Here is a 14,228-nt window from a genome sequence, read left to right as displayed (position 1 = left end):
TACTTTTTAATGTAATTATATATATATATATATATATATATATATATATATATATATATATATATATATATATATATATATATATATATATATATATATATATATATATATATATATATAGTTTTATTTTTTGTATATATTGTGTCTTTCAGTTTTTTTGACTGAAAAAGACACTGCCCATCTTGCCTCCTTCTTGACAGCCAACATTTCGAATAATAGCTTTGATTAATGATGAAAATTAAGGTTTCAAAATCGTGATTGTTTGGATTTTTTTTTTCTGCCATCGAGCCACAAGCGCTCACTGAATGGCCATTTGGCTCGCGAGCCTAGAGGTTCCCGACCGCTGTTGTAAGCAGACAATTATGAATCTGGGATTACAGATACAAACGTATTGTATTTTACTTTTACAATGAGCAGAATTATTACAACACAAAGAAAAAAAATATAGAGGAGGCCATGTCCGAGTGAGCAGTCAAGCAAGACACGCAGTCACGCACCATAGCAACACGTCATGGCAACGACATTTCAGACTGAAAGATACGAAAAAGATAAACGGGAATTTGAGCGCATTGTTACTGTTTTGTACGCGCGGTTATATTAATTATAATCCAAATTCTTTTTTCCAAGTTTTATTTGTCACAATATTATTGATGATTGTTTAGAGGGGCACTTTATATACTTTTGATACGAGCCCCCAAAGCCCTCCCCTCTGCACTTGCCTGGTGTGTGTGCCTGGTGTGTGTGTCCTGTCACAAAATGCGGCGAAAACTCATACACGACGTTAATAGTTAGATTAAGGTGTGTACATGTCTACAATGCACTTGGATAATGCGACTAAAATAGGCATACTCCACATGTCTTAATTCGATTTTTGTTTAATTCGAGTATGGCTTTAACCGGATTAAGGTAATTAGAAATCGCTGTTTACATGGTAGTTTCTTAATCAGAGTATGGTCTTAATCAGATCAATATCGGAGTATTGTTGTCCATGTAAACGTACTGAGTGATTTCATTCAAAACGGCAGTGGGTTGCAGTAGCGCATTCCATGGTTAATAATACACCTGTAACATGAAAAAAGTACAAACCCACAGGAGCAGAAAGCATACAATACACAAAACAAAATTTCAAAAGAGCAAAAAACAACAACTGTGGTCTTCATTATGTAAGCCTAAATCCTGCTGAAACCTAGCAAGACAGCTAAGCATAGTTCAAAGTTTTTGCTGTGTCACACATCTAGTTAATAGAAAATGTTAGTGTATATTTGTTTAAATCTTTCTAAATTAGTGCCAATGGATGTGTGGTTCTCAAATGTTTTTCAAAAACAAGTAGTCAATCCCAGAAGCATCCTGCCTATTCAAACAAGACTGTAGATATTTTTAAGCCATGTGCATTTTGAATGCTTCCAAAATAAATAATTTGTATTTTTAAGTCACACAATTATTATTGCAAGTAGAAATAGCATCAAAATGCTGTGGTGAAAAACACTCAGTCAAATCAAGTCCCACCTTCCGCAGATCAATTGCTATAAGCAGAACATTCTGTCAACATCTAACCATCCACATGTCACTCAAAACTCCTGAGATATCTTTCCTTATGGAACACAAGGAGCTGTTATTATTAAAATGCAAAAATGCTTTCCATTCAACGGAATCCATTGTTAAGTTCACTTGTTATTTTGCTTGTTTATTAAAAAAAGATTATATGACTAAGGCCCCGTCCACACAGAGATGCGTTTAGCTGTATACGTAAAAAATGTCTGAATTAGCCTGAAACCGATATTTTTTAAAACTGGGTCCCAGAGTGGATAAATCTGAAACCGACACCCTTGCATTTTCGTGTGTACAGCCAATCCGTATATATTTTGTGAAACGGTGACGTCTTCACATCACGTCCCGCACGGTACGTGACTAGAAGGGATACAACTATCAATACATCAATATTGCGTAATTTAATTACTGTATTTGCATTATTGTAAGGGCAGGTTTAGGGTTGGGGTAGGCATTAATAAAACACAATCTGGTAAGTAGCAAATTTATTTATTGTTATTTTATTGAGAGATTTTGCCTCACTTCCTACACTCTAAAAATAGCTGGGTTAAAAATAACCCAAGTTGGGTTGAAAATGGACTAACCCAGTTATTGGGTTGTTTTAACCCAGCAGTTGGGTTAAATGCTTGCTTAAAACAACCCAATCGCTGGGTTAAAACAAACCAATTGCTGGGTTAGTCCATTTTCAACCCAACTTGGGTTATTTTTAACCCAGCATTTTTTAGAGTCTACCATTGCTGTACCCCTTCTAGCCACAACTCTTCTTCTCTAGTGTATTTCTGTGGCAGAATTACAGCGCCACATACTGGCCTGGCACGTATACTACATCGTTTTGAGTCGGTTTCAGTGGTTTCGTGTGTACGCAGATATTTTTTTAGACGAGGGGAAAAAAGAGATTGGATAGGGAAAGCTCTGGCCTAAATTATGTAGGATTTTAAACTCCTTTAAACATCTAACCCTTGCACAATTAAGAAAAACATTATACACACATAGCTAAAATATTTTTTGTTATTTATAAATATCGTTCATTTTTTTTTACATGTATATTTTTATTCCGTACCAATTAAATTGATCAAAAGTGACAGTAAAGACATTTCCACTGCTTAAACTTTCCAATTTCCATTTCAAACAAATGCTATTCTTTATATTAATCAAAAAATCCTGACAAATATTATCCAAATGATAAAAATTATAATATTAATCCTTTCTAAAGGATCATGTGTCACTGACGACTATAGTACTGGCTTCTGAAAATTCAGCTTCACAGGAATAAATTACATTTAAAAAATAGCCTATTCAAATAGAAAACAGATATTTTAAATTGTAAAAAATATTTCACAGTGTTACTGTTTTTACTGGGGATTTAATCTTGAAATCTTACCGACCCCCATTTATATTTAGCAGTTGTGTTAGGTTTGTTGTACATTGCCTTAGTCTTTCATAGTTTACAGAACATGGCACACTAAATGTGCTACACAACCGGGAGTGGAGTGTTGATCAATAATTCAGAGAAACATGTAAAGGCTGTTGTATTCCACATTAACAGTAATGCTTAACAACCATAATGTGCATTGTACATCCCAAGGTTACTCGGCTGATGATTGCAACCATGGTGTGTTAGAAAAGCATATAGCAGGACTGGAGTACTTGAGCTTCTTTACACAATAAGACCCATCGCATGAAGGTCTACATTGCGGCCTGCAGCATAAGCTAAAACTCAACACCATTCACAAGTTCAACCGTTCAAATTCGAATATTGTATAACTATTTCTATACATTTTAAATGTCTGCTTGTACGAGGTGTGAATTATTTACAGTAGAAGCCAGAGGAACTGAGAAGGACCCTTTACCAGTGGTCAGTCCAATCTGGAGGAAACTGTCACAGGCAATTGGCTAACTCTGTTTAACACTGTCATCATGTATATGAATGCTATTTTCATCTGCCCCCGCCACCTCAAATATACTTCCAGCTTGCAAAGTCCATTATTACACAACAGCAGACTGCCAGTATGTAGACAAATGCAGCCATCAAATTTTAATAAGACTATTAGTACTATTTCTAAAGTAAAAGCAAGATGCTATGTTTCTGAAAGGTCCAGTCTTCATAGCAATGTTTGAACCAATGTACAATGAAACTAAAGCAGTCTGTTGTGGTCGGATAAAAATAATGCATTTGATTATTCAGTCAGTGTTAGCAAAATATAAGCAATTCTTCTATGGACAGATGGTATCTAGAAGCTAAAAAATACTTAAATATTAGCAGCTCGGATTAACACTGGAAAAGTAGAGAATGGACGCATTTAGCTGAAGTGTGTGATACTATCAGCTGACCACTTAGTCGACTGTCTGTGACATATATGAGCCTGGAATTAATGGAGACACTGCATATGAAATATGAAACAGAGAGCCATCACACAAGGTAAAAAGAATATAAATATTAGAAAAATATCCATATATCTCCAATCAAAACATGCCGACATTAGATCCAACAGTGCACAAACAGTTGTACTGAATTACATGAACTAAAAGCTTATCGACCTCTTAGATGTCTTACTATCGAAGCCCTCTTTTTCATTTCGGCCTAAGTGGCCTGTTGGGATGCTGTAATATAGTACATTAGTCTCGCTGTACAATAAAACATTTATTAGTCTTTCCAGTTAGCATCTTCATCAAAGTTGATTGAGGTGTAATTCTTATCGATTTCGAAAAAGGAAGACGAGTTCAGGTATTTTTAACATTGCATCTCTTGTCACCAATACGTAACAGTGGCCTTCTTAATATTAGCTCTATTTGATTATAAAATCAGTATAAGTAGTGTAATGCTAACCTGAAACTCTACACTCTACAGATGTCATGTTTAACATATATTTGATAACAAGGGGGGAAAAAATGAAAAAAGTTGTCATGGGAACACCAAGAGCAACATTAATTGAATAGGAGAGTAATACGAGTTAAGCATATTTGAAGTTGAAAAGAACAGGAAAAACATGTTGCCACTAAGCCATGTTTACACCTGGTATTAAGATGCGTTTTGGTTGATCGGATCACAAGTGGACGACACTAAAATACATGTGTAAACGGGGTCTAAAACGTTTTGAGCTTGTCCACTTTCAACCACTTCCAGACGTAGTCGAAAAAACATTTGACTGGATTGCTTTAATAGTGTAAACTCTCATGTGGTCAAATTCGTTCTAACAGCTGCAAAAGACAGTATCCCTCCACCTACTGACTTAACATTAAACATTCTGGGAAGTACGCTAGCCAGACGGAATTTAAACTTTGTCGGCTGAAGACCCAAGTTTGGTTGGAAGATGAAAAGTGTACCAAGCACAATGTGTTTGGCGTGGCCAAGTGGATATCAGAGCAGAAACGAAAGCTGCATTCATAAATAAATTGCGCAAGCTCAGTTTGTCCAAAAAACAAAAACATACATTTACCCGCCAATAGACCCTCCCCTTGAAGAAATCAGTGGACAAAAGTGACAGATTAAAACACCAGGTGTAAACTGTATGTGTCTCCCTCATCTACTTGTGATCTGATCAACCAAAACACAGATGTAAACTGGACCTGTTGGAAAGTGTGCAAAGAAGGTCCGTTAAATTTTTTGCAAATCCTGGTTAAATTTACATAATATTTCAAATAATTAATAAAAGGTAGAAAAAAAAATTGCGTTCGAAAAAAACTATTAAAAAAAGAGTTGAATAACTGTTTTTCCCCAATGAAAAGGTATATGACCCCTCCAGACTCTACCATTCTCAACTTGAATGACAATTACCACCTTATGAAGTAATGTTAACTTCGTAAAATGCATCAGAGACTCGCTGGAAATGATATAGGCAGATAAAATTCCATGAAATCAAGGCAAATCTTTCCACATTACCAGCATTGATAGTGGGGGAAAATCTGCAGAATTCTATAGAATGGGTTAATTGCTAGCTGCAAACATCAGGGTTGTGTGCCATTCAGAACTGAACCAAGAGTGCATTTTAAATTCAATTTTAATTCACTTTTAAGGACCATTTCATTTTCCAGAATGCTTTATTTACCAGTATAACATTTCTCTGCTGCTGCATCCCAATCCGCATACTATCCGTCCTAAATAGTATTCGAAAAGTGTGTCCCTAAATCATAGTATGTTGAAATGAGTATTCCAATGATACCCAGATGGTTTACTTTTTCCGGTTAGATCCCAAGTGCAGCTCTGTCCACACTAACAGCTTATATTACCCACAACCATTGCGCGTTGGATTAACCATTCGATTAGAACTACAAACACAAACAAAAAGTGGTAAAAAACTACAAACATGATGAAAGTACAAGTCCGACATTAAGTAGAGAGGTTTAGATAAAGGGGTTTGAGTGATTAATAATACTCAGTATCAAACCTGACAAAAATATATGTATTCAATATTATCCACATTATATTTCATCTGCAACAGCATTGTGAACTTTTGTAAGGATACGTTAGGTCATTCACTTTTAAATTATGCAAATTGCAAACACATAAGGAGAGTCTCCGCATGAAAGACCCATGACTGGCAACTATATTTCTCTCCGAAATGCTAGGAAATGAAATTAAATTGAATGTGGAGGATTTTAACTGTGACAAGATGATTGACAGGGCAGTTTAAACGGTGACAGGATGCAAGCAACTAAGCGACAGAGCTGTCTGTTAAAGATGCAATTATGACGATCCCAAAGCTTGCCTACTATTCCTTTCCTACACACTCAAAAGTACTTTTTCACAAAAACAGTACATACTTTTAGGGCATAGAATAAGTAGGCAAATTGGGATGCAGCATTTCTGTAACTCCAATTTAACTTTAAATTCAAATACCAACTCTTGAACTGAAAGGGAGCAGATTCTTTCATTCTGGTAAACGTGTTGTATAATCCAAAAAATGTAATGATCAACATGTAGAATGATGGTTGTTTGAATCCTGTCTAAATTTGTAGAGATTCTGCCAGTGCAGGATCCATGCAGGCTAACTTAGCATTTATCAATTCAATGTTCAAAAACCCATCATGATTCACCATGGAGCATGCATGGAGTTAAACTAAGAAGGCATGAACCAGCATCCAGCTCCTAGAAGTGAAGTACAACCCACAACAGTTCCACATTTGCACAGATCATTACACAGGAATCAATTGTTTGTTCATATGCCACTTACAAATAGAAAGCAATCCAACACACTGGGAAACATGAACATAATCGCACCATTTGACCACTGAATGTCAACTACTGGAAATATCACAGATTCCAGATTGTCACATCCAGTGAGTAACACTGACAAATGTGTCATAATTAATATAACACATACATGACAAGCAAAGTTAGCCTTAGGTTATCGCCAACTGCCTACTAGGATCATCATGGAGTCCAGAATAGAAATAAATGGATACATGTACATTTTATATTGTTAAAAGTAATGGGCCACCTCTGTCCACTGTGCTTGACTTCAGGTGCTCACAACCGACCTGTAGCAAAAATTAAGTGAGGTCATATGCACTGATTCTTGCCCTTTTTTATCTATTTTACCAATCCAAACAGTAACAGTAATCTTTGTCTTTGTAATCCATGTGACGTCAGCTAAAATAAGGCTCCCAGCTGACGCTTTATAGATATAGCCTTCATCCCATTATGACCAAACCCTTTGTAATATTCTGCAGGCAGAAGGGCACTGAACTGTTTCTATGTAGGTTTCTATGACAGAATGAACGGTTGGCATGAGCAGCTTAACCCACATAAAATTCTGTCAAAGGGAATTTAACAACCTCACATCATATGTAATGTTACTGCAAATCACACATCACAACAAATGTGCTTTCATGGCTTCTCTTTACAGTGAAACAATGATAACTAATAAAACTATTTCCTTGATTGCCACTTAAAGCAAAGTAAATACACATGAAATGACACTGTCACTTAGTCCTCGAGCATGAATATATTATATGAATAAAAGAAATGACATTGGGGAACATTAGGGAAAACGGAGGCTAGTTCTTTTGGTGTAAATATTTCTAATGTAGCTATATCGGACTGTCAATTTCTGTATACATTAAAGTATTGGCTACAAAATAGCTATTCAACATAGATATTCAGCTATTGAGCTTGGAGGACAAAATTCCTCAAATATTCTGTTTTAAGAGGTATTTCATGCTAGCGAAAGTACACACATTTACTTTTGATTCAAAACCTTACAGTCACTAAGATTGTTGAAATCTTGTGAAAATTCTGCACTAAAAACCTGTAAATTAGTTAAATATAACTTATCGTATTACTTAACGTATACAGTAAAATAATATTATGTTAATATAAATTATAGTATGATATTATAAATTGTGATATTTATTACAATCCATGTAATATTTCTATAAAATATGATTAAAATTGTGATGTTAAAATAAAGTAAACATCATGAATTGCCTTATAATTCAATATATATATATATATATATATATATATATGTATATGTATATATATATATATATATATATATATATGTATATGTATATATATATATATATATATGTATATATATATATATATATATATATATATATATATATATATATATATATATATATATATATATATATATATATATATATAAGAAGGTAATATGTATACTTTTATAATCAATTTTTATTAAAATTATGTTGTTTATAAATAGAAAGAATGAGTAGTATGAGTATAAAAATATCTTAAAATGAAATTATGTTCAAATAAATGAATCGCCTTATTTTTTGGGAAAAGAGATTGGGAACCATCACATTTGTACAGATTTATTTAAGAAGTTTCCCCTTATTTTTATAGGCTATACACGTTGAATCTACTGTGTTTTATGCTGCATGTTATATTATTCAGTTAATGTTTAGTGTGTAATGTGTTATTCTGAAAGTGTTCTGTATTCGGTAAACTGTGCTATGTCTTTAATAACCACATCTGCTGGAAAGGCCACTATTGATTATCTTTAAGTCTTTCCACTGTACCACATGTGTCATTAGATAATTGTATAAGCCAGTTCAGTAACTTACAGATTTGAATAGCTCAACTAAGTTGGTATATCAACATTATATAATTTAACGACATATAGATCTGACTGAATGAATTATAGAACTAAGTCACCAAATTGCTCTCAGTGTAGCCCTTGTAACAACTTGCCCATGTGGCAACTAGCCACGGTCTGCCCATAGTATACATAATTTGCAGCAATGTTTACCACAGCTGACCACAGTGATGGTCACAGATATTTATGCGTTGATCAACCAAAGCATCTCCTAGTGATAAAGATATTTCAACACATCCTATCAATATCGTGCATGGCAAAGTAGCCCAATACGAGGCAGACTGGGGCCACAGGCTACCCCACAGTGCACCTGTAACGCAGGAACTGTCAATTGACATTTGAGCTACAGGGCCTACATCAAACTAGGTATCATTGGGAATGAACATCCACATCTACCTCGCAAGGTCACGACAATTCTATAAAGGCTATTGTACGTAGCCGCTACGTCTTTTTGTCTTACCGTATATTCCCTGGCAAAAAACGCCTTCAAACAGTGCGGCCAATAACCACAGGAGAGCAAAGAAAATATCCATCTTCACGTTAGTCTGAACATATCCAGCTCCTCAGGCGGCGAACAGTTGAAGGCAGTACGTGCAGTCCAAATCTCCCACCTTGCGTGACCGTATCATCAAGAAACAGCTGAAGTAGTGTCAGTCAGAGATGTCTCGCTAGTCATTCCTTGCCAATTCGATGCAGATGTTTTCACCAAATTGGTCTAGGCGGAGAAATAAAGCTGTGACAGATAAGGAGGACGAGCGTCAAAGCTTCAGAGTGGGTCTCCTCCTCACACCTTCGCCGGCATTAAGCACCGACGCGACTGGCGAAAGTAAATGACAGCGCCATGGGAAACACGCGCGCTATTAATCGGTTACGCGCGCTGGCATCCACCTCTTCGACGTTCCCAAAAGATAATACTGCGGAATTTAAAGCAAAAAATAACCAATAATCGACGAGACAGCCGCTCTCATCCCTTCGTGGTTACAGAATGCCGGTGAGGCAGAGAGGCACGCCGAAAAAAAAGCAGCTCCTTGATGATGAAGGGAGCGCTACTATAGTAACACTATGATTCTTCTTCTCCAGCGGATGAAAAGATGAATCCGCTATTTCATGTGTGGGCCAGCTATACTTCTCGGAAGTCTCTGGTCCCGGTTTGAAAAAAGAAGAGAGAAACAATGACATAAACAGATGTGTCAGGTTGCCTATTTTCAGGATAAACCGTAATTTAGACTGGATGAAATGTGAAGGGTGGTCGGGCACGCTGCGCCATACGTGCTGCGCTGGAACGCCGGAGCCCAGCTGGCTGACTACGTCAAAGAGCGCGTGAGTGAGTGAGTGAGCGCGCTCGGATCTCATTTGTATGAGAAGCACTCTCGCGCTGAGAACGTTCGCAGCAGAGCAACGTGAACTTCATTATAAATTAAAGGCCGCTAGTCTAAATGGTATACATGCTTTCTGACGTTTGCTCGTGCGTTTGCCGTTTCACTGAAACTGAAGATGATTCATGTAGCTGCTATTAATTTCGCCGCTCACCCTCCTCCCTTGTCGACTTTATTACTATTAAATGAATTATTTGTTCCTTCCATTACCAACATCTTAACAGCAACAATGCAGTAGCTACGAGGCCACTTTCTGTTAAACATTTCGCCATTAAATCAGTTAATATGCCAATATAGCCTATTCGAGCTGATAAAATCTGATGATGACACAGGTGGTACAAGAGAAGGCACTAGCAATGATGAAACAGTAAACATTAACCAAACTAAAACGTACCACAAAACACTCAACTGTATAGGCTATATAACACAATAAAAGCCAATAATAAAAAGCTGATTTAATAGAGAATTCTGATGGGCATTTTATTGTAAAATAGTGTCATTAATAATTAGCTAATTCTCTCTTTTCACTACTATACAATGATAACACAATTTTTTTTACAGTAATAAGTATATTGCCTTTTTATACACATTTCCAAAGCAAATTTTAAATATAAACGTGTAAAAACCTCTTTACAAAAATTACCTTTTTTAAATGGCAAGAGAAGGTCTAGAAAGTCTAGAATGTACTTTTATCAATTGTTATTTAAGAATTACTTTACCTGAAGTGGGCCAGTGTTCCAGGGGCCTTAACTAAAAATCAAACGTATGCAAATGTAAATCAATATATAGTACAGATGAACAGCAAATGTGTGCTAGTAATACTAAAACCTTATAAACAATACATTTAAAAATGGCTTGTGCCCAAGGGTCTCACGTGACCATAATCCTTGATCACAGTAACTCCTGTTCATGCATCACCCTGATAGAACCTATCATTTTTGTGTGCTACCAGCCCAAATCTTTTTAAACTAAGCTGCCAGCACCATACATTATGTCATTATATATGTATTATCCATATGAATTATATTGACATCATATTCATATGAAACATGCAATCAAACTATCAATCGAGTGCTATGCATTACAAAATCTTAATAATCCTGTCAGCTTTGTCAGGGCTTCACAGGCATAGAGGATTAGTTGGTCAACAAATTGTGTACAGTACGTATACTGCCATCTTCTGGATTAAGAAAAAATAAAGTTACATGAAAATACATGGTGACATGCAAAACAAACAGCACAAGTTGATTACATTTTCTATAAACATCCTTATTTATCCGCTACTTAACATTCAAATAGTGTAGTTGAATATTAATACGATTGTGTAGCTTTAAGAACTACACAAATTAGAAATGACATAAAATGGTATTGGTGGTCATCTTATATGAAACATGTAATCATTTAACACAAGTGCAAATGCTGTTTAGCAATATAGCATGGATGAACGTGATAAACAAACCAAAATAATACATTTTCAGTAAATGGAAAAGAGTGAGCAGAAGATCTTCAAACATTTATAGTTTTAGTCTCATGGAAGAAAGTAAGTCATACATTTTAAACAAGATGGTTTTTGTGATCATTTTAAGAGAATAACTATTTGATTTAGGGGAGCTCGACCGGAGATGGTTGTAACAATTTTGACATTTCTGTCTGCATCTTAAGCCAATGCGTTCAAAATGGGTTCGTTCGTATAATAGGCTACGCTACGCCATAAAGTGCGTATCATATGCACGCGAAAAATTTTGCCGTATAGCCTATTCCACGAGATTGCACTCATATAACAGCTAGCAGCCAAAACATTAACAGCTTGCATGAAAAAAATCTATAGACACACAATAAACATAATTTAACTTTGGTGAGTTTAACTTCAAAGCAGGAATTGCCATAACAAAAATAAAGTACAAAATGTAGCCTACTTTCTTACATCAAAATGTGATGTGTTTTTCTAGCCTAAAATGTGATCTGTCTGCCACAGGGCTCTACGTTTCTCACATGTGGATTAATGCTGCCTTCACGTGCTCTCGGAATTATCGTAAATACGAGTTTCCTAGGTAAAAATTGCACATGAACGCACTCCACTTTCGAAATTTTAATGGGATGAGCTCGTAATCTCGATTTCAGAAATGGGAATTATCAAATTTCCGATAGCACGTGAAGGCAGCAGGACTAAACAGAGCATGTGTGAAGTGAATCAGGTGATTTGTTATGTGTTCCTGATTGGAGAAATTGGAAGTGTTACAATTAACCCATGTTACAACCATACCCGCCTCCCCGGTCTCCCCCTATATATTTCCTGTTTTCACCCTGCAGTCTTTCTTTTATGTTGTTCACTTAAAAAAGTCTCTGTCTTTAATTTCCTGTTTTTTCTCCATTTTAAAATGTTAGTGTAACTGGCTACATCACTGAGGACACAACAAATAACAGGGAAAAGTTGACAGGAAACAAGCTCTCAGCTTTTCATGTGCTTAAGAGCAAAGTGCACTTCAAAATAGTGCAAATAGTATAACAAGTGCACGTTTTTGCTTTTCCAATCTATCTATGATTACAGCTATTTGATGAACACTTTTTTGTTAGATTTGTAGCCTGGTAGGATGTTGTTGCACATCTTTATTTCACGTTATACATTTTGTTCGGTTTATGTAAAGTTTTTAATCATGTAGAATGTTAAGGCTCAAATAACTTCATCACTATCTGCAAAACTGCAAACAAACTAAACAAATACAGAAACCACAGTGCAAGTGCAAGGTAATCAGCTACAGCAGCGAGCTTTGCAAAGCACTCTATGAAGCATGAGATTCAAGTGGAGGAACACTGAGCTGAGCGATTCTCTTCTTTGTTTCACTCTGTTGCACCCCGTTCACCTTCTTTTCAATGCTTTATTATGCTTATGCAGGCCCACAACTGTAAATAAAATCAGGCAAATTCAATGTTATGGCAGTGGGACTGGGTGTTCAGCACATTGACATCAAAAATACAGTAAATACTTTGAAATAGTATTACAATTTGGAACAACCTTTCTATTTTAATATCATTTTTAAAGGTAAAGTATTCCTGTGACGACAAAGCTGAATTTACTCCAATCTTCAGTGTTGCATGATCCTTCAGAACAGCAACATGTCAGTTGTACTGCTTAATATTTTTGTGGAAATCATAGAATATTTTTTTCTGGATTCAAATAGAATATAAAAGTTCAAAAGAACAGCATTTACTTGAAATAGAAATCTTCTGCAACATTACTTTACTGTCAACTTGAATTAATTAAATGCACCCTTGCTAAATAAAAGTATCAATTTATTAAAAAAAGAATCTTACTGACCCTAAATGTATGAACAGTATAGTGGACTGTATAAATTCTATACATGTTTATCTACCAACAACAGTAAGGTTCACATTTTTAATTGCAACTGTAAGATTGCCCATTAAAGTGAATATAAGACTGTGAGGCATTAGAGCTCTTTTATTGTGTGTCAGGTTAATTGCTGGACTTCAACTAAAGCTATACTTTACAAAGCTACACAACAGACATGACAGCTGCACGTGTGGTGTGTAGTCACCCATGTTATTGTTTAATTAGGGTGTGTTAGAAATCAGCGTTTGTCAGAGAGTTGAGGCAAATTAGCACTGGGTTAAAATTAGCCCTCGCAGTGGTGAGCTGACATTGACGAGACAGCCGCTCGCCAGAAACCTCAGATCTGTCCAGGTCATTATGCTGCATCACTAGCTCCATCCATCCAACAATGGCAAGCTCACATAACTGCCTGTTAATGGTGAACAGTTCTATGATCTGTGTAGCTGAGGAACCTTGACATGAGGGAGGGAATGAATGCGACCATATTTCTGATGCAGATCAGAATATTTTACATTTTAATGGGGTTCACTCATTATAAGCATCCGCATACAACAACTATCTCCTTTTCAACCTCTTTTAATTAACACTCAGTTCCTGCATCTGAAAGGATACACTGAGGAGATGTATACAACATAAGTGATGTATGAGAAGTTTTCAGATTCACTTGGATCATTTTTAGGCTAGATTAAATGTAAATGCAGAGTATTTGCAAATAATTAAGCAATATGAAACTGCACTTTTATTCTTTAAAATAAGTCATACAAAATTGCATACATTATTCTTGATGTGACTAAAGTAAGGGAGAAAATATTTTAACATTAGATGTAACATTTCTATGTTAAAAATCCACTATTGTTTTATTTAGAATTGTTCTAATACGTTTTT

At 35.6% G+C, this 14,228-nt stretch overlaps 1 protein-coding gene across 1 annotated transcript in view; it reads right to left on the bottom strand.

Annotated features, from left to right (window-relative positions):
- mdga2a (MAM domain containing glycosylphosphatidylinositol anchor 2a) overlaps window positions 1-9,926 on the bottom strand; it is a 192,563-nt gene extending 182,637 nt beyond the window's left edge. The window contains exon 1 of the mRNA XM_079832727.1: window positions 9,079-9,926. Coding sequence (XP_079688853.1) covers window positions 9,079-9,151 — 73 coding nt within the window. The 5' untranslated portion in view covers window positions 9,152-9,926. The remainder of the gene's footprint in view (window positions 1-9,078) is intronic.
- Between the last annotated feature and the right edge of the window lie 4,302 nt (window positions 9,927-14,228).

Source organism: Gobio gobio (assembly GCF_949357685.1).
Source record: "Gobio gobio genome assembly, chromosome: 13".
Taxonomy (NCBI): Eukaryota; Metazoa; Chordata; class Actinopteri; order Cypriniformes; family Gobionidae; genus Gobio; species Gobio gobio.
The sequence above is the reverse complement of the archived record's forward strand: the minus strand, read 5'-3'. Positions and strand labels throughout refer to the sequence as shown.